The sequence below is a fragment of the Seriola lalandi genome, unplaced genomic scaffold (genome assembly GCF_002814215.2).
Source record: "Seriola lalandi dorsalis isolate HSWRI2012SDOR001 ecotype SW California unplaced genomic scaffold, Sedor1 jcf7180002054972, whole genome shotgun sequence".
NCBI classification, from domain to species: Eukaryota; Metazoa; Chordata; class Actinopteri; order Carangiformes; family Carangidae; genus Seriola; species Seriola lalandi.
Window position 1 is genome coordinate 5,865,951 of NW_019525660.1, and position 21,550 is coordinate 5,887,500.

General features: G+C 42.9%; 1 protein-coding gene across 1 annotated transcript in view; it reads left to right on the top strand.

The window, feature by feature from the left end:
- Positions 1–9,594, top strand: part of LOC147817128 (general transcription factor II-I repeat domain-containing protein 2A-like) — a 39,621-nt gene extending 30,027 nt beyond the window's left edge. The window contains exon 2 of the mRNA XM_087171751.1: positions 8,300–9,594. Coding sequence (XP_087027877.1) covers positions 8,300–9,594 — 1,295 coding nt within the window. The remainder of the gene's footprint in view (positions 1–8,299) is intronic.
- Positions 9,595–21,550: the final 11,956 nt, after the last annotated feature.

The following is a 21,550-nucleotide window of genomic DNA, read 5'->3' on the forward strand; positions in this document are numbered from 1 at the left end:
CAGAAGGATAAACCAGACCTGTGGAGGTCTTGGCTGATTTATTTTAGATTTTCCCTTGATGTCAAACAAAGACACATTCAGTTTGAAGGTTGGCCTCAAAATGCTTCCACAGGTACACCTCCACTGAATTCACTGGAATTTTCCATGCAGTTTAAAGGCATGGGCACTTATGTAATATTCTGACCCACTGGAATTGTGATGTAGTGAATTAAAAGTGAAACAATCTGCTGGGAAATAATTGTTGAAAAAATTATTATGACATGCACGAAATAGATGCCTGTACTGACTTGATAAAACTATAGTTTGACAGCATGAAAAAGTGTAGTGTTTAAAAAATTAGTATTAATGACTCCAACCTATTGTTATGTAAACTTCTGACTTCAACTGTAGGAAAGAACAAAGAATACATAGCAAGGAGACTCATTATCTACAGCAAGAGAATGTATATAAATCAATGCAGTGCTATTGCTTCTACTCTCTCATGGGCATGTAGCTTGGATCAAAATTATAGGAAACAGATAACCAATCATAGAGTGAATTAGAGACAGGCAGATACCCTGACTGATTTGGCTGTGGAAACAAATCAAGGAATCAATGTGCATTATGTTTATGAACAAAAACCACTGCAGTGTGGCGGCCCAGTCAGATGGCTTTGGATTGAAATCAGAGCGCGCATGCTGCTCACTCATTATCTGGCTTACAAGACACAAGCCCACACACACACACACACACACACACACACACACACACACACACACACACACACACACACACACACACACACACACACACACATACACACACAGAAATCAGTAGACTGGGTGAACTTGAACACACAATTGAATGGGAACCTTTTTAATGGGCTCATTAGATCCAACCTCAGGGTAGATTTTCTAAAAATAAATAATCATAAAGTAATTGCAACTAGTAGTAGTATTTTATTTGTATTGAAATTGGTTTGCAGCATTATCACAGGCGTTTCAAAAAAAGAAAAAACAACATACGATAAAGACAGCTTAGGACATACAACATGAAACATTTCCTCTTCACGCCTTGCAGCATTATTAAAAACATAATGGCTAAGATGGTCGCACCTGCTTGCATTTTTTGTTTAAGAGCTTAATTGCTCGTGGTACAAATGAAAACTTTGACCTATATTTTGTAAATGGGGGCAGACGGTAGCATCACCCAGATGGCAACAGTTCGAAAGATGGAGCAAGGGGGTGCTGCTGGTCACCCACAATGCTGTTTGCCTTTCTCAGAGTTCTCTTCCTGTAAATGTGTTCAATAGTAGGCAGCGTGATCCCGAGCAGTTTACTTGCCATCAGTACAGTTTTTCTGACCAACTGTTTCTGTGCCTCAGTAGCATTACCAAACCAGCTGATGATACAAAAGGTTACAACATTTTCAATAAAAGCACAGTAAAATATTTTCAGCATATTGTTATGCACGTTAAAAGACAAAAAATACATTTTCTGCTGTGTTTTGGTGTTCACGTGATCAGTCCAAGGGTCCCATTTTAGCTTATGGTCAACAATAATACCAAGGTACTTGTATTCCGCAACGGCTTCTATTGGCTCCCCTCTGATGAGAGTAGGTTGATGGTTTTGGTTTTGGGTCTTTCTAAAGTCTATGGACATCTCCTTAGTTTTGGATGTATTCAGGAGAAGATTGGAAGATTGGACTCACACAAGTTTAGAAAGTAGTCTAGAACTGGCCCGTGCTCCTCCTCCTCATCCTGTAAAAGGCTCAACAATGCTGTATCGTCAGCACACTTAATAAAGTGCCTGTTAGTGAAAGTGCTGTTGCAGGAGTTGGTATATAAAATAAATAAAAGAGATGATAAAACACAGCCCTGAGGTGAGCCTGTACAAGTGATCATTTTGTCAGAGAGGACGAAATGATCACCTGTACAGGCTCACCTCAGGGCTGTGTTTTATCATCTCTTTTGTTAATTAGTCATTCAGGTGACTTTTTAATTGAATGTTCTGCCTTCATGGTTGCAAATGAGTGATTTTTCAGTGAAGAACCACAATTCAGTTCATTACAGTATATAAAAACATAATCATACCCTGTCGATAAAAAATTTTGATGTTCTACAATTAAATAAAACACACAATCAAGCATGGCAGTGGCTTGGTGCAACGTCAACTGAATAGCAAACTTATAAATAGAAAACAAATGGTATATGATAGAAGCTCAAGTCATACTCTTCCATCTGCTCCCTCTTAGTTCATCTCGCCCTTTCTCACATCCACATCCCAGCTTGCAACTTATTCCACTGACAGGGACCCTACACACACACACACACACACACACACACTCACACAACTTTAATGACGCATGTGCTGATGTCCCAAAATTACAGAGCAGATTACTGAGCAGCAAAGACCCACCGTAATTTATAGGAGAGATTCACCCACTTTTCTCCCTTAAATCCTGTAAACACACTCTTTTTCTAGGGTTGACAGACTACAGTTCTGGGATTTACCAAAAATAGACATTAAGTCACATTCCCAGTGTGTGGGTCTAGTTGTGTAGAGCCACATGGGTTCAGATCTCTGGAAAGTCCCCAAAGCACAATGAATTGGATATGAATAATGAAGCCACTGGACATTCAACTGGTTCTTGGTAGTGTGTGCTAACAAATGTCTGCAGATGTACATGTGGCGGTATGAGGGTTCATACAATGTTATGGTACAGATTTTAAGCTTATGGAATTTGAGGAGAAAACCGACAACGCCACCCTGGGAATTGCACCCAGGAAATTGTAAATGATTATAAATGTAATAGGGAGGCATGAAGGTAAGCAATACAAGGAAGGGCAGGAGACGTGGTTCAAGGTAACAAAATAATTAACAAGTTTATTTAATGTTGGTCTCACAAAGTTAAAAAACAATTATTTTAAAACAGAACTATTGAACACCCTACTCCAGTGGCTGAGGCTTACCAACAGTGAGGGACAATGTGGGGTGAGGAAGTCCAAAACAAAGAAAGGCACCCCACTCGTACGTGACACACACAGAGAAGGTGACGTGCAAAAAGAACCAAATCCAGGATCACAGCACATGAAGGGAAACCACCACCCAGGACACCGCCACCACCGTCGGCTCTCAGCAACTACAGGGGGAAGGGAGAACACAATTAATCAGCACAATATACACTAACACAAATCCCTTTTTAAAAGTATACACTAACAATTGTCCAAAAGCAAAACAAAACGATATTAACTGTCTAGGACTGGAACTCAATGAAACAAAAATCATTAAACCATTAGCTTAATAGCAACTTAGCAAACAGACAAAACAGACAAACAAAAAGTAAACAAAGGAAAAGGTCTCTGGCCAGAGTTACCAAATTAACAAATGGACACAATCATTCAATTGAAATGAAAACTAAATGATAAATGACCAACCAATTAATCCAAAACAATACAATACAATTACATACATTCGGAGAAAACATAATAGTACCTGATCCCATCCAACCCCCCCCCCTGCACCCGCTCAATCATCCACGCACAGCCAGTCAGTGAGTATGACCATTCATCCCCTCTCTGGGTCCTCACAAACAAACACACCCACACACAGTCCTGACGGGGCAACTCTCGCTAAAGCCCGCCGCCCAGAGAGGGAGCCAGGCGCCGGAGGACCGGGGGGCCGAGCGGCAACCTGCAGAAAACAGTCACCGTAGCAAGCAGTAGCAGCAGCAGCAAGTGAAGCAGAAAGCAGCGAGCGAGGCAGACTTGCACTTGCCTGCAATCAGCCACAGCAGCATATCATACTGCTACATACAGCATTGAAAGAGGTCATCAGTAGGGACTAGTTAAAGCTATGAATATATGAATATGTGATGAATATAACAGTGATTCACATTAATAGTATGCGAATTATGTTGCTTGTAGCGATGAGCAAAAATCCACTCAGTTACATGAAGGTTTAGCATCTGTTAGCTCACTGTTTTCTTTCTACAGTAAATAGCTACTGTCCTGGTCATCATAGCAGGCACCTGTTTCAGAGAAACAACTGTAAAAAGCCACTGTCCACTATCTGCTCTATAGCACAGAACAGACAGACACAGTTACAGAGCCGGCTGGTGAACATAGTGGAGCACTGAGCACCTATCGAGCTAGATATTTCCCTCAGGAGTTGGTAGAGACCAAACACAGAGCTAAAAAGAGAGGGAATACTCGACTTTATCAGGTGGATACAAACACCACTCCACATGAATGAGGGGATTCATGAGTGAAACAATCAGCTGCTGAATAACTTTGAATTTCAATTGTTTAAGGTTCAATAAACAGAAAATTAGTCAAATATAATTTTCTTATCAGTAGCTGCATAGATGTTGCATACTGATGTTTATTTCTATATTCTGTAGATATTGTAGATTATATTAAGTATAAGTATAAGTATTCTGGGCAATTTAAACCGCTCTGCTAGTAGGGCTGTGCCATGACATTGGTGCGCAAAGATCAACAGAACGAACAGAACATGTCACTTGGTTTGGTTTTGTAGTGATTGTAGTGTTGTGATTGCTTTTCATGGTTGTAAATAGAACTTTTTGGCCTAACAGGGACATGAAGGGACATTCAACAGGAGAGGGAGAGAGAGAGAGAGAGAGAGAGAGAGAGAGAGATCTGCAAGCCATAAACAGCTGAATTTGAGTGAATATTGTGAAAGCTCTGATTATTAAATGTAAACAATCAATGCTTTGTTTGTGATGAGAGATTAGTTTTAACATAGCAATAAAATGTATTTCTCATCCTACCGTCATCACTCCAAGAAAGAGCTAGAGAGAGAGTAGGGAGCAAAACTTGACACTCTCTTGCTTGCTCTTTGGTTGCTTTCTCTGTTGCTCATAGTATTGGGGTGTGTGTAACACACCTCCAATTTGATGATCAAGACTTCTTGGCACTCCTTTGCCACTCAGATGACATCTTTTGTGTTTTCTAATGATCCTTTTGGACTCTTAATGTTGACAGCTGCAGGCATTTCAACGATTTCCAACAAAACCTGACATGGAGAGATTTCCAGTCATGGATGAGATTCTGGGTGAAGACCACGGATCCCAGGCTGTGATTAGGTCCAACAGCTGGGCTCATCCTTCTCTGGCGGGCTCACTGACTGAAGTTTCTGATGGCTAGAAAAGAAAATTAGCCCTGCGTTACTTGCCAACCCCAATGCTGCATTTAGAGAAGTGAAGTATTAGGAAAAATGACTGAGCTGCTGACCTGAGAGAGTGACAGATGCTGTGTGTGTGTGTATATGTGTTTGATTAAGTTTTGGGACCTAAAAATGTAGTTACTGAAAGTTTCCTCATTCATCATTCAAATCTTGTATTTGTTTTGCACCAGAGAACATCTGTTTGCATTTGTGTCTGGGCTTATTGTCAGTCATCCTGTCCTACCTATCTGTATGTCTTTCAGTCCGACTGACGTGATTACACTCAAGCTGTGCAAGCATGACTACATGTGATTGTGGGACTCTAAAGGGATTGCATTGGACCGGTTAGCATCCATAATGAATTTTCCTCTGTAAGTCAGGATTTGAGCCACAGCAATGATGGAGCACAGCGCACACTGGTGTAATCGTCTTGGGAAACTGGCAGAATCCCAGCACATGTCTATCATGACACAACCACAAACAGAGAGAGGTGGGAGAGGGGGAGAGGGGAGATAGAGAGAGAGAGAGAGAGAGAGAGAGGTTTGGTAGAAAACAGAGAAACCACTGGAGCTGCTAGCAGGTAATTAGCAAGCTCTGCTGACTGTCAAAGCAAGTCAGCATTTGTGTCTGCTTTAGGCCACACTTCATGATACATGTCTTACACACACACACACACACACACGCACACACACACACAGGTAGGTGGACCACAGAGGGGAGGGTACTCAAACAATCACTCAAACACACTGAAATCTTTAGGGATTTTCCCTGCCACAGCAAAGATGATGTTAGGCAAAGTGGATTTAAATGAGTGTCTGATGGTTTGTACTAATGTCACACAGTTAATTCTGTCATAGTCTCTGACAGGGATGTTGTTTGGTACATTGGTATGTTCACACTACTTACAGCTCCCAGTTGATCCTTGCCTGTTAGCAGACAGTAAGACTCAAAACAAATATGAAACACATGACATACTTTAATGACATGAGAATTTAAAGAAGAACATGTTGATTTGTCTGCAGTGGTGGACTCCCAGGCACATTCTCCAGGAGGCTCATGTACAAACATTGTTTACACACAACAATCTTGCATACGCCATCTTTCACGCTTTCAAGAGTGAAATGAACATGAGAATTTGCATTTCTCAATGCCAGGTTCATGTGTAGGATACACACATTTCTAATGGTTTTAGTCAATTGTTGATACTTAGAGGCAATACAGTGAATCTACAGACATTAGGAATTGCTTTACAAATCTGTTGGACCATGTGATCAAAAATGTTTTATCAGCCATTTAAAATTTCCTGGAGCAATCCTATTGGACCTATGCTGAGTTGGGTCTGGCTGAGAGGGACATGGCAAGAAGTTACCCATTGCACACACATCTGCACACACATTGCTATTAAGGCACCATCAGAGAACACATTTGTCTATGTTAATAGAAAGAATTTTCAGTCCATCAACATGTTAATATGTGATACACAAAGGCAACTGACTAATATTCTTGCAATATGGCCATTTATCCCAACAAACTTCATTGTGATGAGCAGACTATAAGCTGGAAGGGTGCGCGATGGATGCCTTCTTGGTAAGCAATTAATGTATAAGTTAAAATAAAATAAGATCAACTCCTCTGAAGCACACAGGAAAGCATACACCCCCAAATATCATGCTGTCTTTAAACCTTCATTACTCCTCAATTGATTGAGCTACAGACATGCCTCACAAACTCACAATCTGTGATTTATAACCAATAGTTTTCATAACTGTTTTTTTTTTTTAAGTATATTTTTTGGGGCTTTTTTATGCCTTTATTTGATAGTACAGTAGAGAGACAGGAAATGGGGAGGCAGAGAGAGGGGGAATGACATGCAGCAAAGGCCGTCCGATGCGGGACTCGAACTGGGGCCAACTGCGGCGAGGACTGTAACCTCTAAACATGGGACGCCTGCTTAGACCACTACGCCACACGATGCCCCTGTAACTACTGTTTTACGTTAATTATTTTTCAGGTTTTTGTTGCTTTTGGTTTGCTTTTTAACCGTGGTTGAAGACCTGCTACATTCAGCTCATTAAACATTCAGACTTCCTGATGCCTGTGACCCATAGATGAACTTAAAAAGTTTTAAGAAGGTGTTCTGAAGGTGTAAATGTTTTAAGCTTTGTCAATACCTTGTTATACCATTTAGAGCATGGGTCTCAAACTCGCGGCCCACGGGCCACTTGCGGCCTGCGGGACGTTATTTTGTGGCGCACCTTTTTGCCGAGTCGTTGGGCGAGCCGCGCTTGCCCTGGGCTTTTATTTTTCACTTATGGGCTACCATAGCGCAGGCTCATGACAGCTTTCGGTGTCGCGTTGGTTGTCAAGTTATGGTGCGTTCCCGTTACGTTGGAACTTGTAAATTGGAACGACTCGGATTTCAGACTTCCAGTTGAAATGTCCAACTCGGAGCTCAGAAAGTCTGACTTCCGAGCACAACTTGAACGCACCATAATGTCCAGCGTGAATTAGCGACGGTTGAAACTTGGTTGAAACGTGATTCCGGAGTGACACCAAGTGGAAGGAAAATATATCCTGTCAGCAAGCCCCAGTTATGTCTTTCTCAAAACCTGCCGTGAAGAGAAAAGTTGGTGACGAGCACAGACAATTTCAACAAAAGTGGGAGACGGCATATTTTTTTGTTGAGCACAGAGGCAGCCCGACGTGTCTTATATGCACCGAGAAAGTTACGGTGAACAAGGAATACAACATCAGACGTCATTACTCAACGAGACATGCTGATGAGTATGCAAAATACCAGGGAGATGAGAGAGAGAAACGGGTCGCCAATCTTAAAACATGTCTTCTGAAGCGACAAGATTTCTTCAAGAAGGCAAGCAAAGATAATGATGCAGCGGTCGAAGCTAGCTACCTTGTGAGTGAGATGATTGCTAAGGCGGGAAAGCCATTCTAAGAAGGAGAGTTTGTTAAAAAGTGCATGTTACAGGCTGCAAGTATAGTCTGTCCGGAAAAGAAGGGTCAGTTTAGCAACATCAGCCTTTCAGCCAACACAGTGGCAGAGCGCATTTCTGACCTGTCAGGTAACATATATGATCAACTGCGTGAGAAAGCCAAACGTTTCTGTGCATACTCAGTCGCTCTCGACGAGAGCACAGACATCATTGACACTGCGCAGCTCGCAATCTATGTCCGTGGTGTTGACGACAGTTTTGAAGTGATGGAGGAGTTGCTCATAGTGATTCCAATGCATGGCCAGACCACCGGTCAGGAGATATTCCGCCAGCTGTGTGATGCCATTGTGGATGCGGGTTTGCCATGGAAGAGGTTTGCTGGCATAACAACCGACGGAGCGCCATCAATGACAGGGAGGAGAAATGGAGTGGTGGCACTTGTTCAAAAAAAGCTGGAAGAGGAGGGTGTGGAGGAGGCCATTGCTCTGCACTGCATTATCCATCAGCAGGCCCTTTGCAGCAAATGCCTGAAGTTTGACAATGTGATGTCTGTCGTTGTGAAATGCATCAACCATATCAGATCCAGGGGATTAAAGCACCGGGAGTTCCGCGCCTTTTTGGAGGAAATAGAGTCAGCATATGAGGATGTGCTCTACTTCACTGAGGTACGTTGGCTCAGCAGGGGAAACGTCTTGAAGAGGTTTTTTGAGTTGAGAGCAGAAGTGAAAGCCTTCATGGAGAAGGCTGGGATGGCTATTCCTGTGCTAAGTGATCCCAAATGGCTCATGGACTTAGCTTTCCTTGTTGACATCACACATGAGCTGAATGTACTGAACAAGAAGTTACAAGGCCAGGGGCAGCTTGTCAGTGCTGCCTATGACAACGTGAGATCATTCTCCACAAAACTTGTGTTATGGAAAGCCCAGCTCTCTCAGACAAACCTCTGCCATTTCCCAGCATGCAAGGCACTCATGGATGCAGGCACACCATTTAGTGGTGAGAAGTATGCTGATGCCATTGTGAAGCTACAGGAGCAATTTGATCACAGGTTTGCAGACTTCAAGACACACAGAGCCACTTTTCAAATTTTTGCTGACCCCTTCTCCTCTGATGTGCAAGATGCCCCTCATGTGCTTCAAATGGAGCTCATTGACCTGCAGTGCAATTCAGAACTCAAAGCCAAGTTCAGGGAGGTGAGTGGAAAAGCAGACAAGCTTGGACAATTTTTGAGAGAATTGCCCCCCACCTTTCCTGAGCTTTCCAGGATGTTCAAGCGGACCATGTGCCTTTTCGGGAGCACATATCTGTGTGAAAAGCTCTTCTCCACCATGAACTTTAATAAGTCAAAGTACAGGTCCAAACTCACTCATGAGCATCTTCAAGCCATACTGAGGGTCTCAACTGCTTCGTCCCTCAAGCCAAATGTGGCTCAGCTGTGCGAGAAGAAGCGCTGCCAGGTCTCTGGCAGCAAGGAGTAGGCAAGAGAAGCCTATGTTCTGAAGAACCGTTCATGTTCTGAAGAACCCATTCATGTTCAGAATAACCGTTCATGTTCTGAAGAACCCATTCATGTTCAGAAGAACCGTTCATGTTCTGAAGAACCCATTCACGTTGAAGAACTGTTAATAATAAAGATTGAGAAGATTGGATCTGTTGTACTTTTTTTTTTTTTGAATACTTGCGGCCCAGCCTCACCCAGACTCTACTTCCAGCGGCCCCCATCTAAGTTGAGTTTGAGACCCCTGATTTAGAGGCTGCACTATTCAAATGTTCAGTTTATTTTGCAATAATCATAAGCACATAAGTACAAGTCATTCATATTTACCAGCATCGTATTGAAGACAGCAAGCGGGGGTGAAGCAGGGGTGACTCCCTACCATTGAAGACGCTGTGAAGTCTGATTGTCTATCTGTTCCTCCATTATTATTCCTTTTCCTCTTATTGCACTCCTTTTGTCAAGAGATATAAAAAATATCAAAAAGGTTTTTCATAGAAGTCTAACTGCCAACAAACTTGAATTCCCCCTGCAAACTATTACTCCAGGGGGCCTGGGTGAAGAGCACAGTTTTCCATTTGGAGACCTTTTAAAGAGGTTAGAGGACAGGGCACCAGTGAAAAAATTAACTAAAAAGTCCATAGCTCCCAGCTGTTTTCAGCAAGATGTAGAAGGGATGTGATGATTTTCATAGTTATTGCATAAAGTATATCCTAGGTATTGTTATCAAATATTGACTCTTTTTTGGGTGAGAACAAAAAAATACCATGTACGAACTGATGTAGTTTAGGTTGTATTCTAGTCGCATGCTAAATGAACAAATTTTTAAAAGTTAAAAACTAGGTAACTTAGATGTTTCAAATAAATGCCCGATGGATGCATTCTGGCCTTATGGGCCTTCTGTTTTAAGCTTTTTATTTGAAAACTAAAGATATAAGAGATAATGAAAGTCTTTCAAATTACCAATTGAGTTATTAACATGAATAGAAGAAGCTAGATTTGATTGAAAACATATTTTGTTTGAAATGTGTTTCTGAGTAAAAAAATAGGACTTTTTAAACTAAGTCTTCATTTCACCAAATAAAAGAGATTCAGTGAGGGATTCTAAAGGATACTGATTCAGAATCTATCCCCAGTCATTCACCATAAATTAGTTGCTTTGTCAAATAGTGTAAAGCTGAAAGTATGAACTTTCATGTTATTTTCTCATATTTGACCTTGATCATATTATGACAGATCAGAGATAAAATTCAGTGGTAAAACTACAAAAGAAAAACTCAGTGACTGACACCTCCTGATTATGCATTTAACAACTGAATGATCATATTGGACAATGTTATCATCCTCTGTCTACTTTCATCATTGACCGTCTCCAGCCTTTTGATTTCATTCCCACACTCCCTCTGCAAAGACTTGAGCTATTTATAATGGTCATTCAGGTTTCTACGGAAGCCAGTCCAAGTGCACCTTTTCTGTTGACCCTACTTGTGCGGGTTGAGGGTGTAACCCTCTGATAATTTTTTTCTCTTGTACTGTCTCACTCTGGAAAAACAGCTGTGTCCCAAATTCTTTCTGTGACTCATATTGATAGAGAGATTAAGCAAAACGACCTGCAGCACTGGGAATATGTCAACAGGCGTGAATTTGACAGTGAAAAGCTGAATAGTTAAACTGAACCACTTTTTGCAAGCACTGACAGTCAAGGATGCTGCATGGTGCTGAAGGACACAGTCTTGTCAGTTAATCGCCCTGTTCTTCACAACTATTACAACCTGCGTCCTTCTGTACTTCAACAATCAGCCAACCTGAAACAAGCATCTCAAATTTATATCAATTACTGTAATCTTAAACTGATGTTCAACCGAGGACTTGATGTAACAATATGTTCCTGCAGAGGCAATCAGTCCTTACATGTTTTTATCCTAATGGATTTATTCTATTTCTCTTTTACTCAAGGACATTTATAGGCTACATGGACATATATATATGTATATATATATATATATATATATATATATATATAAATCCACTTTAAAAACCGAATTGAAAAATATTTTTATTGTCATCAATCCCATGGAAAGACCTAAATCAGCAATGTGTTACTCTCAGTATTTAATAACTTTCCTGCTGTGTCTGTTTCTGAGACAATGAACCTCTAAAATGGGTTTATGAAATGGGAAAATGTGGGTCTTGCTTTGTCCGACCAGCAGTCTAAAATCCAAAGAGATTCAGTTCACAGTAATATTTGGCTTTTTTTTTTTGCTTGAAAAATTGAACAATCATTTGATTATCATATAGTCAGCAATTATTTTTCTGTTAATCTCACTCTGGTGAGTACTCAAAGCAGCACACTGGTGTAAGTGAGACTGACTCAGAATAACACCACAGTGGCCATGCTCATTGTACTAAAGGAACATGTGCAATGTTGATCTTTTTTCAATATTTATTTTAATGGAGGTCTGTGGCACATAGAACCTATATGGATATATGACGCTTTGAAACACACACACACACAATACATTTTAGTTGGATCAGTCCACTGTGAAACTTGTATGTGATAAAAACATGTTAGTCATAAAAACATTAGACTATTCCCAGACTAATCTTTAACAGATGGCAGAGCCACCATATTATTAAAAGATGCTAGTTCAATAAGGAAGTCCGCTGGTGTCTACTTCTCCCAGGCATTGGTTCTAAACGCTTGAGAGTAAAAGGTGAATGTTTACGTTCAACACAATCCAGCATACTTGGCACTGACATCCACTGATTACCAGTTGTTCATAAAAGCCATATTCAGCTTTAATTAATCTGCAGCAATTTGAGTTCACAACACACGTCATTTGTGTTTTTCTTTCTTTCTTATGAGGAAAACTGCCCAAAAAGACATATGGGCTGCAGCCCGATCACATACTGCTGCTGAAGTTTATAATCACTGCAGTGTTGTAGAAAACCAGTCAGGAATGACTTGTTGTTTGTTTGGCATTATTGCATTGTAAGTTTTATTATTTTATACTACATGTGTTCAACTACAACCACATGGCACACCCAGCAATCAAAACTGACATCGACCAGAATTCAGCTATGTTGCTATTAACTATTATATGTACGTTTTTGTTATGTTATCTGTGGCTGTGACACTGCCTTTCATTGTCTTATAGTGTCAAATCCCAGTGATGCACGCAGCGCCTGTAGCTCCCCCATGGGCCAACCAAACTATGTCAAGTTAGAAATCCTGCTCCCACTAAACCCAAACATGTCTGTTTTGACACGTTATTTAATCCTATCAAACCTAGTGTTTCCCTTTGCGATAGTACTAAAGACACACATATCACTGTAGAGCCACTTTAAACTGTCAGAAAATCAGTTGCTCTCTCTAGAACACCAGAAATTTTAAGAGCTCCACGTCATTTATCCTGTTCGGGGAAAATCCCTCAAAGTTTTTATCCGATCTAAACAAACTGTAGCTCTTAAGGCCAATTTGGCCATCTTGTCTGGATTTCATGATTGGTTAAGAGCAGCTGTGGCAGTGTGGTTTTCATGACTCATCTGAGTCTGAAAACATCTACAGATGCCTGTAATGTGCAGCAGGAACTGACGCTATGAAACTGAAGGAGAAATAAAAGAACCAACATGATGGTGTTACATCAAAGATGACAGGACAGTGTAGACAACCACAACATCAAATCATCACATCAACATGCTTCAGCTTTCTGTTGATTTAAGGCTTGAAAAACTGTGAATGTGTGCTTCAAGACCTTTAACCTTTTAAATTCCATCTGATGCTTTCCAATGAAATTCAGCAGTCATCTGATTCCAAACCAGCTGCTTATAGGAAAACAGAGGCTCTAAATCACTCAACGTCTCATCAACAGAAGTATTATACAACATGCACACTACTAAAATTGCTTCAAATACTCAAACAAACTGGCTTCAGCACTAGTAGATGCGTCTGTACCATCTGTACCGCTAGCACCACCCAGCCATGCTGGGCCATGTCTATGGAGACGTCATGCGGCGTACCGTAAAACTGTCGTAAAATGTGAGCGGCGTTCACTCTCTCACTTTCAGTCACTCACATTCATCATTTGTAAATTGATTCAGTTCAGTGTTAACAAAAAATATGAACATGTTCAATGAACGCCGAAAGTATAAATACATTAAAAAAACATTGCTTATTTGTGATAATTACATAGTGACATTAATCAGTTATAGAGCAACATTTCACGTACTTCTCAAACTGCTTCAGAAAGTTTTTCAGTCAAAATAATGTGAGTGGCTGAAAGTGTCCTGATAGGGCAGTGGTTAGGGTGCATATCATTTCTGAGAAGCAAGTCTCCAGTTTGAAAACTTCTTGCATCATGTCATTCCCCTTCTCTCTGTCTCTGCATTTTCTGTCTCTCTACACTGTCCTGTAAAATAAAGGCATAAGACTAGTAAGGCATGAATCTATGTGATCCATTTTCTGTCATTATATTTTGCACTATACCACTGCCACAAATAAAGCCTTCTGTTAGACGTACACACATTTCCACCGTTACTATCATGCCTTTCCTGACAGTTTGTTAAGATAGGGGTAATTAATTTGTAAAGTAGCTCATTGGTAATGATAATAATAGCAGTTAATAATAAATAATAAACAATATTAATTAAATTACTCCACTTCCTTTGGCTGAGGTGTTATATAGCCTGATTCCTGCCAGAATGTTGTGGAGAGGGTTGTTGGTATTGTCTATGATGGCCTCCATCTTAGATTGCATGCATCTCTCAACAACAGTCCTGAGTGAGTCCATACTCCTGCCAAGCACAGACCTAGCCTTTTTGATCAGCTTGTCCAGTCTCGTTGTGTTTATGTTGGACATGTTGCTGCCCCAGCAGAATGCTGAATAAAAAAATACACTGGTCACGAGTGATTGATAAAACATGTGCAGCATTTCACTGCAGACGTCTGGCTGAAGGGTGGGCCTAGACCTCTGAGAGTCGATGACTATCTCCTTGGTCTTGGAGATGTTCAGAAGGAGGCAGTTGTTGTCGCTCCATTCACTGAAGTTCATCCTCAGATCCTTCTCTTACTGCCTGTTCCTGATACACGGCACAATAGCTGTGTCATCTGAATATTTCTGGATGTGGCAGGACTCAGAGTTGTATTTAAAGTCTGCTGTAACAGGAACGGAGCCAGAACTGTCCCCTGTGGAGCCCCAGTGCTGCTCATCACTGTCCCTGAGACACAGTTACACAGTCTGACGTACTGTGGTTGTCTTGACAGGTAATCCACAATCCAGGATGTGAAGTATGGATCCACCCCCATCCCTTCCAGATTGTCTAAAAGAATGGGGGGTTAGATGGTGTTAAATGCACTTGAGAAATAAAAGAATATAATCCTCATATAACCACCTCGCTCATTCAAGCAAGAATGGGCCCGGTGGAGCATGTAAGGACGGCATCATCCACTCCAATATGTTCTTTGTAGGTGAACTGTAGGGGATCTAGTGCATGTTCAACCTGTGTCCTCAGAAGGCGGAGAAACAGCCGCTCCAGGGTCTTCCTGATGTGTGATTTGGAGTCCACCGGTCTTTAGTCATTTATCTCAGCCGAACACCCTACTTTAGGTACCGGAACAAGACCCTCCCTGTTTGTAGACTGAAGTTGAAGATCCTCTGGACAGGCTCGGTATTGTTGTGCTGCAGCTTCCGCTCTACTCTAATTTGGAGTCCTCCTTCGCCTGCTTTAATCTCCTCTTCAGCTCATGTTGCACACACCTGAGCTTCTCCCTGTCACCATCCCTGAAGGTCTCCTTTTTCTGGTTGAGGAGGGTCTTGATGTTACTGGTGATCCAGGGTTTGTTGTTTGGAAAGCAGTGTACAGTCCTTGCTGGTATTACAGTGTCCATATAGAAGTTAATCTTGTCCGTGGTACATTCAACCATTCTGTCAAGGTCAGGGTCCTTGCTGTTATCATTTCCCTGTGACTCCAACAGTACATACCTGATCTGTGCACTCAAAACAGTCCTTTAAGAGATTCACAGGCCTCCTGGGTCCAGTTCCTGAATGAGCGGGTGGTTGCAGCCTGTCTCAGTACACAGGTTTTGTAGGAATGCTGAAGAAAAATCAGATTTTGATCTGATCTGCCAAGTGATGTAGGCCTCATTGACATTTGCATACAACAGATCAATTGTCTTAATTTCCCTTGTGGGACAGTCAACCTACTGAGCGAAGCCAGTCAGGTGAGAGGTGAGAGTGACATGGATAAATATGCCTCCCCATGCATTTCAGGCTCTAGTTTTGGACTAAAAATACAAGCTTACTGTGTATAAATCATCCTCTCGTGTCATCCGTACATCTGAGAGTCTAGAGTCTTTTGTAAGTAAAGCTTCTTGTGTTGCACTCACTGCTCACCACTCTGCACAGAAACATCAGCTAAACATGAGAATATAAAGAAGTCTGCGGGCAGTGAGGCTCAATTATACAGAGCATCATGACAAAGAGTAAAGTGTTGAGCCTGCTGCTCCTAATCCGTTGTTTATTCTTTTTCTTTTACATTTGCATTAATTTGAGAGGGTTGTAGTATATTTCCCTATGATGTGCTTCAACACCTTTTATGGCACATGCTTGAGTTCCCATGACCAGCATTTATTAGCATGTGTGTAAGACATCAAGCACTTGCAGGTTAACTGTCTACAAAGTGGTCACAGTCTTACCTGTAAGAGAAGCTGGCTGCTTTACTGCCAAACAACGCTCTCTGCTGTTAACACACAGTTTGTATTTCACACTTAATTTTCAATTTAGTGCTCGCTGTCTACTGAGTAATACTTCTCACCAGTTATATCTAACTTCAAAGGCCAGCAGGGTGAATCTAAAGGTGTCAGTGATTTAGGTTGGGACCCACTACTGCAGCTTTTACATTTGATTTAAGCTGACACAAGCATGTCCTGAAATTACAACTAAGCCATAACATTCCTCCAACATCTTTCAGGTTTTTTCAGGCATGACTTTGTGTGTCCTCACACACTATTTGCACATGTCTTAATAATGGCTTTTGGAGCTGGTGTCTCCGCACTTGAATCCCTTTTCCATCGCTGCCACCCATCTGTTCTGTCCTGGTCCTGTTTCCAGTTCACATCCTGTACAAACTAATGAGCCTGAGGTGCAGCCTCCATCGTCTGTTCCAATCTGCTTCAGCTGTGTACTATAAGAAAAAAGAATCTATGCCACTGGAAACCCAAGAGGAACAATACAACTTCCTGTGAATGATGCAGCCACCTGCTCAGCTTATCAGATGTGCAAATGTCAAAGTTTAAAGTCTGCTGTGAAAAAAGAAAAGACCAGACTTCTCTTTGGTATTTGTGCTGCAGCTGATATGCTGTTGTTTGGAGTCGAAATGTCGATCAGAAACTGGTCAGTGACTGATGAACAGACTGAAACTGAACACAAACCTGTGTCTTTGTGTATTGTGTAATTGTTTTAACTGTGTGTGCTTTTCAGAGATAGTGACATCACAAAAGACTGGCCAGGAGTTTAGATTATAGTTTATCTGTTTCCACTGACCACATAGTGCTATCAAGACACTGCACTCCCACTAAAAGCCCAGCAGGAAAAACATTTCAGGAAAAACATTTCAGTGCAAAATGCTGACAAATGGCTTACACTGATAACATAGAAGTAAAAAGAAAAAGCAGCAAAGACAGAGAGAATGAGGTCAAGAAAAGGAGGATATTTAGTGGTGTGTGTGTGTGTGTGTGTGTGTGTGGGTTGGTTGTGGAGCTGGAGCGCTATTTGATGAAGTGAGGGAAGTTTTACAGTGAAGCTGCAAGTGTGAGTGAGTGTTATCAAGTCTAAACTCCTCAAAGCTGCATACATCAAGATGAGCCTTTGGTCGACCCTACAGCTTGAGTCTGTGTGTCTGAAGGCAGGTTTCCATCCAACTGTCAATGTTCATCGAACTTCCAGAAAATATTGAAAAGTAAAACATGAGTGAAGCCTGAGTGAGATCCTCCTATCTCTTCAGAGGAGACAGGTGAGGGGTGGTGGTTGTCTCTGTTTGACTGGTGAACTATTAGCAGCTGGATTTGGTGCTGTCCCTCCAAATCTTTTTCTTAATGATCTGTAAGTATGCATGATTAAAAAAAACAAACAAAAAAACCCCCAGAGCTTTCCATTTAGCTAATTATGCTTCCTCTTACCCATGTTTCTCCGTCCATCCCATGCCCAGAATATTTTCTGAGGTCCAGTCATCAGTGATGGTTCTCTTAAATGTGAATTGAAGACTTGGAGCATGGAAGTGGTTGTAACTAACGGTCTTGTTTTTTTCTTAATTTCTTTAATTTCTTTTTTCTTCTGTTATACTCAAATGCATCATGACTCATTCAAAAAGCAGGCTGTATCAAAATATTCCATGGCTGCACAGTTGTGGCTGTTAATAGTCCTATAACATGATTCACACATATAGATTGCAACAGTGGAGATGTGACAGGGTGCCATTTATTGGTAAGTGAAGTTCAAAATAACGTCTTGGTACTACCTACTGTCACTCAAGACTCCAAACATTCAGCATTATACAGACCTCTGACATGTGTGAGCAGCAATCAGTTTTCTGATCCCCTCAGGAAACAGAAGCACTGAGTGTCACAAGGTTTGCGGTAAGTAGGACCCAAATGCAGTGAACTCTTGGGAGACGGTGCAGGCAGGTTTATTTAATCAAAAATCCAGACGTGAACGTGACATGGACAGAGATGAAGACAATAGGACGTGAACAAACCCAGAACTAAACAGAAGAACCGACCCAGACAAAGGGGAGCACAAGGACTATATAGACAAAGGAGGCAAGGGTGATTGAACACAGGTGAAACACATTAGGGCAGGGCAGACAATCACCACACAGAAACAGGACCATGACAAGAAGCAACACACAGACACACAAGGAAACCAATACAAAATAAAACAGGAAGTGCCAAAAGTCCAAAATAAAACTAACAAAAAGGGTCGAATCCCAGACGACCCTCAACCAAAACACAACTCGGGCGGGAGGAGGGATCCAGGGGCCAGCATCTAGCCTCAGCGTCGAGGCGGAGGCCTTATGGACAGGCTGGGCAGTTCAATGAGGCGACCCGGAGGTCGGGCAAACGGACGGAGCTGTTCTGAAGGCTGGCGGCGAAGACGGGGTTTCTCGGGGTTCTTCAGGAGTCAGCTGGGTCGCCGACAGGACACGAGGAACAGGGATCGGCCGGACCACTGGAGGCGGCACAGAGTCAGGGACCACCGGGGGCGGCACAGAGTCAGGGACCACCAGAGGCGGCACAGAGTCAGGGGCCACCGGAGGCGGCAAAGAGTCAGGGACCACCGGAGTCGGCACAGAGTCAGGGGCCACTGGTGGCGGCAAAGAGTCAGGGACCACGGGAGGCGGCAAAGAGTCAGGGGCCATCGGATGCGGCACAGAGTCAGGGACCACCGGAGATGGCACGGAGGCAGAGACCACCGGAGGTGGCGCCCCGGCAGAAGTCAATGACACCAAGTGCCATGTGGGCTGAGTCAGGGCAAGGATCAATGGGGGTGGTGCCCTGGGAGGAACCACGAGTGGGGGTGACGTCATGGCTGGAGCCAGGAGAGGTGGTGACGTCACATCAGGAATCAGGAGAAGCGGTGACGTCACATCGGGAACCAGGAGAGGTGGTGACGTCACACCAGTAGCCGTCGTCGACGCCGCTGGAGAACACGAAGCAGCGGCCGCCGACACCACAGGAGGGTCAGGAACAGTCATCGACGCCGCTGGAGAACACGGGGCAGGAGGGACAGGAATTGGCCGGACCACCGACAGGAAACGAGGAGCCGGGAACGGCCGGACCACTGACCGGGAACCATAGTCAGAAGTCAGCTGGGCCGCCGACAGGACACGAGGAGCAGGGGAGACTTTGTCCAGCCCACCCAATTCAGGAGCTAGGGAGGAATCGACCGGGACCCCTGACGCTGAGACAGCTGATGCGCCGGCCGGGATGGTCGACCCGGGAAGTGGGGCAGGAGCTGACGAAACACCAACTGGAACCCCCGACGCTGGAACAGCTGATGCGTCAGCCAGGGAAGTTGGTGAAGGCTCCTGCCCACAGGGGAGTAGAGGCTCTGGACACCAGGGTAGCTGGTGCTTGGCCTGGAAGCGGGGGACCTTGGACTTTGGCTTTGGCTGGAAGCGAGGAACCTGAGGCTGGGGCCGAGGCCGAGCCTCCCCATGGCGACGGGAGCCATGATTACCTCGCCTACTATGGCCTCCACGAGATCCCCTGAAAATAGCAAGGCGAGTTCCCCTGAAAGGAGACTCGTCAGGGTCCTCCAGGTCAGAGTCCTCCTGATCAGAGTCTGAGAAGGGTCAGCCAGCATGAACAGAGACCTGATGACCGACGAGGGCAAGACAAGAAGCAACACACAGACACACAAGGAAACCAATACAAAATAAAACAGGAAGTGCAAAAACTCCAAAATAAAACTAACAAAAAGTGTCTGCCATGGCAAAACATGACACTGAGCTGTTTTCAACTTCTCTGCCTGAAGGAACTTAAAACCATATGTAGGAAAAGCTGTGGTGGAGTGGTGATATCATTTCAACAAGCTGCCATAAGAAAAAAGACTCATGTAAAAACATCACTCTGGAAATTAACTACTGTGTGAAACTGCCAAACTGGAGCTGAGGATGTAAATTACATGCTCAGTGCTGAACACGCCTCCAAGCTCCAGGCTTAAAAGCAGGAGGGAGAGAAAGGTTTTAATGTACCTGTCATTCTAATACCTAATAGCATTTCTAGTTGTTCTGTATCCCTCACAGTGTGGAACTGACTGGGATCATTTTTATGTAAGAGAACCTGGAGCCAGGGGTTTCTGTGGTGCTAAAGATGGAGTCATCAGCTCACCATAACTGAATGAATGTAACTGACGAAAACTCTGACAGTGACATATTGTTTAATGTGGATCAGCGCTTGTTGCCAGTTCCTGATCCACTTAATAAAGTCAGCACCAGTAGAATACCAGTGGTGTATCCCTGCAGTTTTAAGACATAGTTGCAAGGAAATGAAGAGACATGAGTGAGTTAGCCTGAAGGGCTCTAGACAGGAAACTGAGGTGAGAGTGACGGTCTCATCACTGTTAAAAACAAGCACACCACTGTACATTCTGCATGATCAGTAAATAGATGTTGTTCAAAGTTACTCAGCTAACATTCACTTTATTCACCTAATTGCATTGAATTATGCATAACGTTTCCATTTCACGTCAGTACTGATTATACAGAGCGGGTGTCACAATGGTCCCCAGGCCTTAGTGTTTTATGTCTGTCTTGTCATTTCCTGTTTTATTTTGGTAGTTTCCCTCTTGTGTCTTTACTTCCTCCCGTGTGATTACCTGCCTACTCCCTAATGTGTTTAACCTGTGTCTCGTTATTCTCAACAGTATTTATGCCCTGTGTGTCCCTTTTCACAAACTGCCAGTTTGTTTTCTTCCCCAGTGAGTTACTTACCAGTGGTTTCCTGACTGCCATTCGGAGAGAGACTGTTTCTGTTACCCGTATCCTGAGATCTGCCTGTTCCCTGTCGGTACCGTTGCCTTCTTCTGCCTGTCTGTGTTTCGACCCTGCCCACCTGACCACGTCTCTCAGTTTTTCCCCCCATTGGATTCCTCGCCTGTTTCCTTTGGGCTTGCCAGTTTTTCTGGAACGCTGTTGTCAGGATTCATTGATTTAGATCAATAAACTGCCTTATTGTTAACTGCCTCTCTGGTCGTGCTTTTGGGTTCAACCTTTGTGTCCTGAACCTGACAGCGGGTTATTAAACAGCTGCAAATAGCAAGCATAAATGTGATGCGTGTTCTGGGATCCATACACTGGCATCTGTGACTGACACAGAGCTAATGGGGTGCAGCTAACATAAATGTTTTTACTGGTTTGTGGAGACAGCTGAAGTGTGAGGG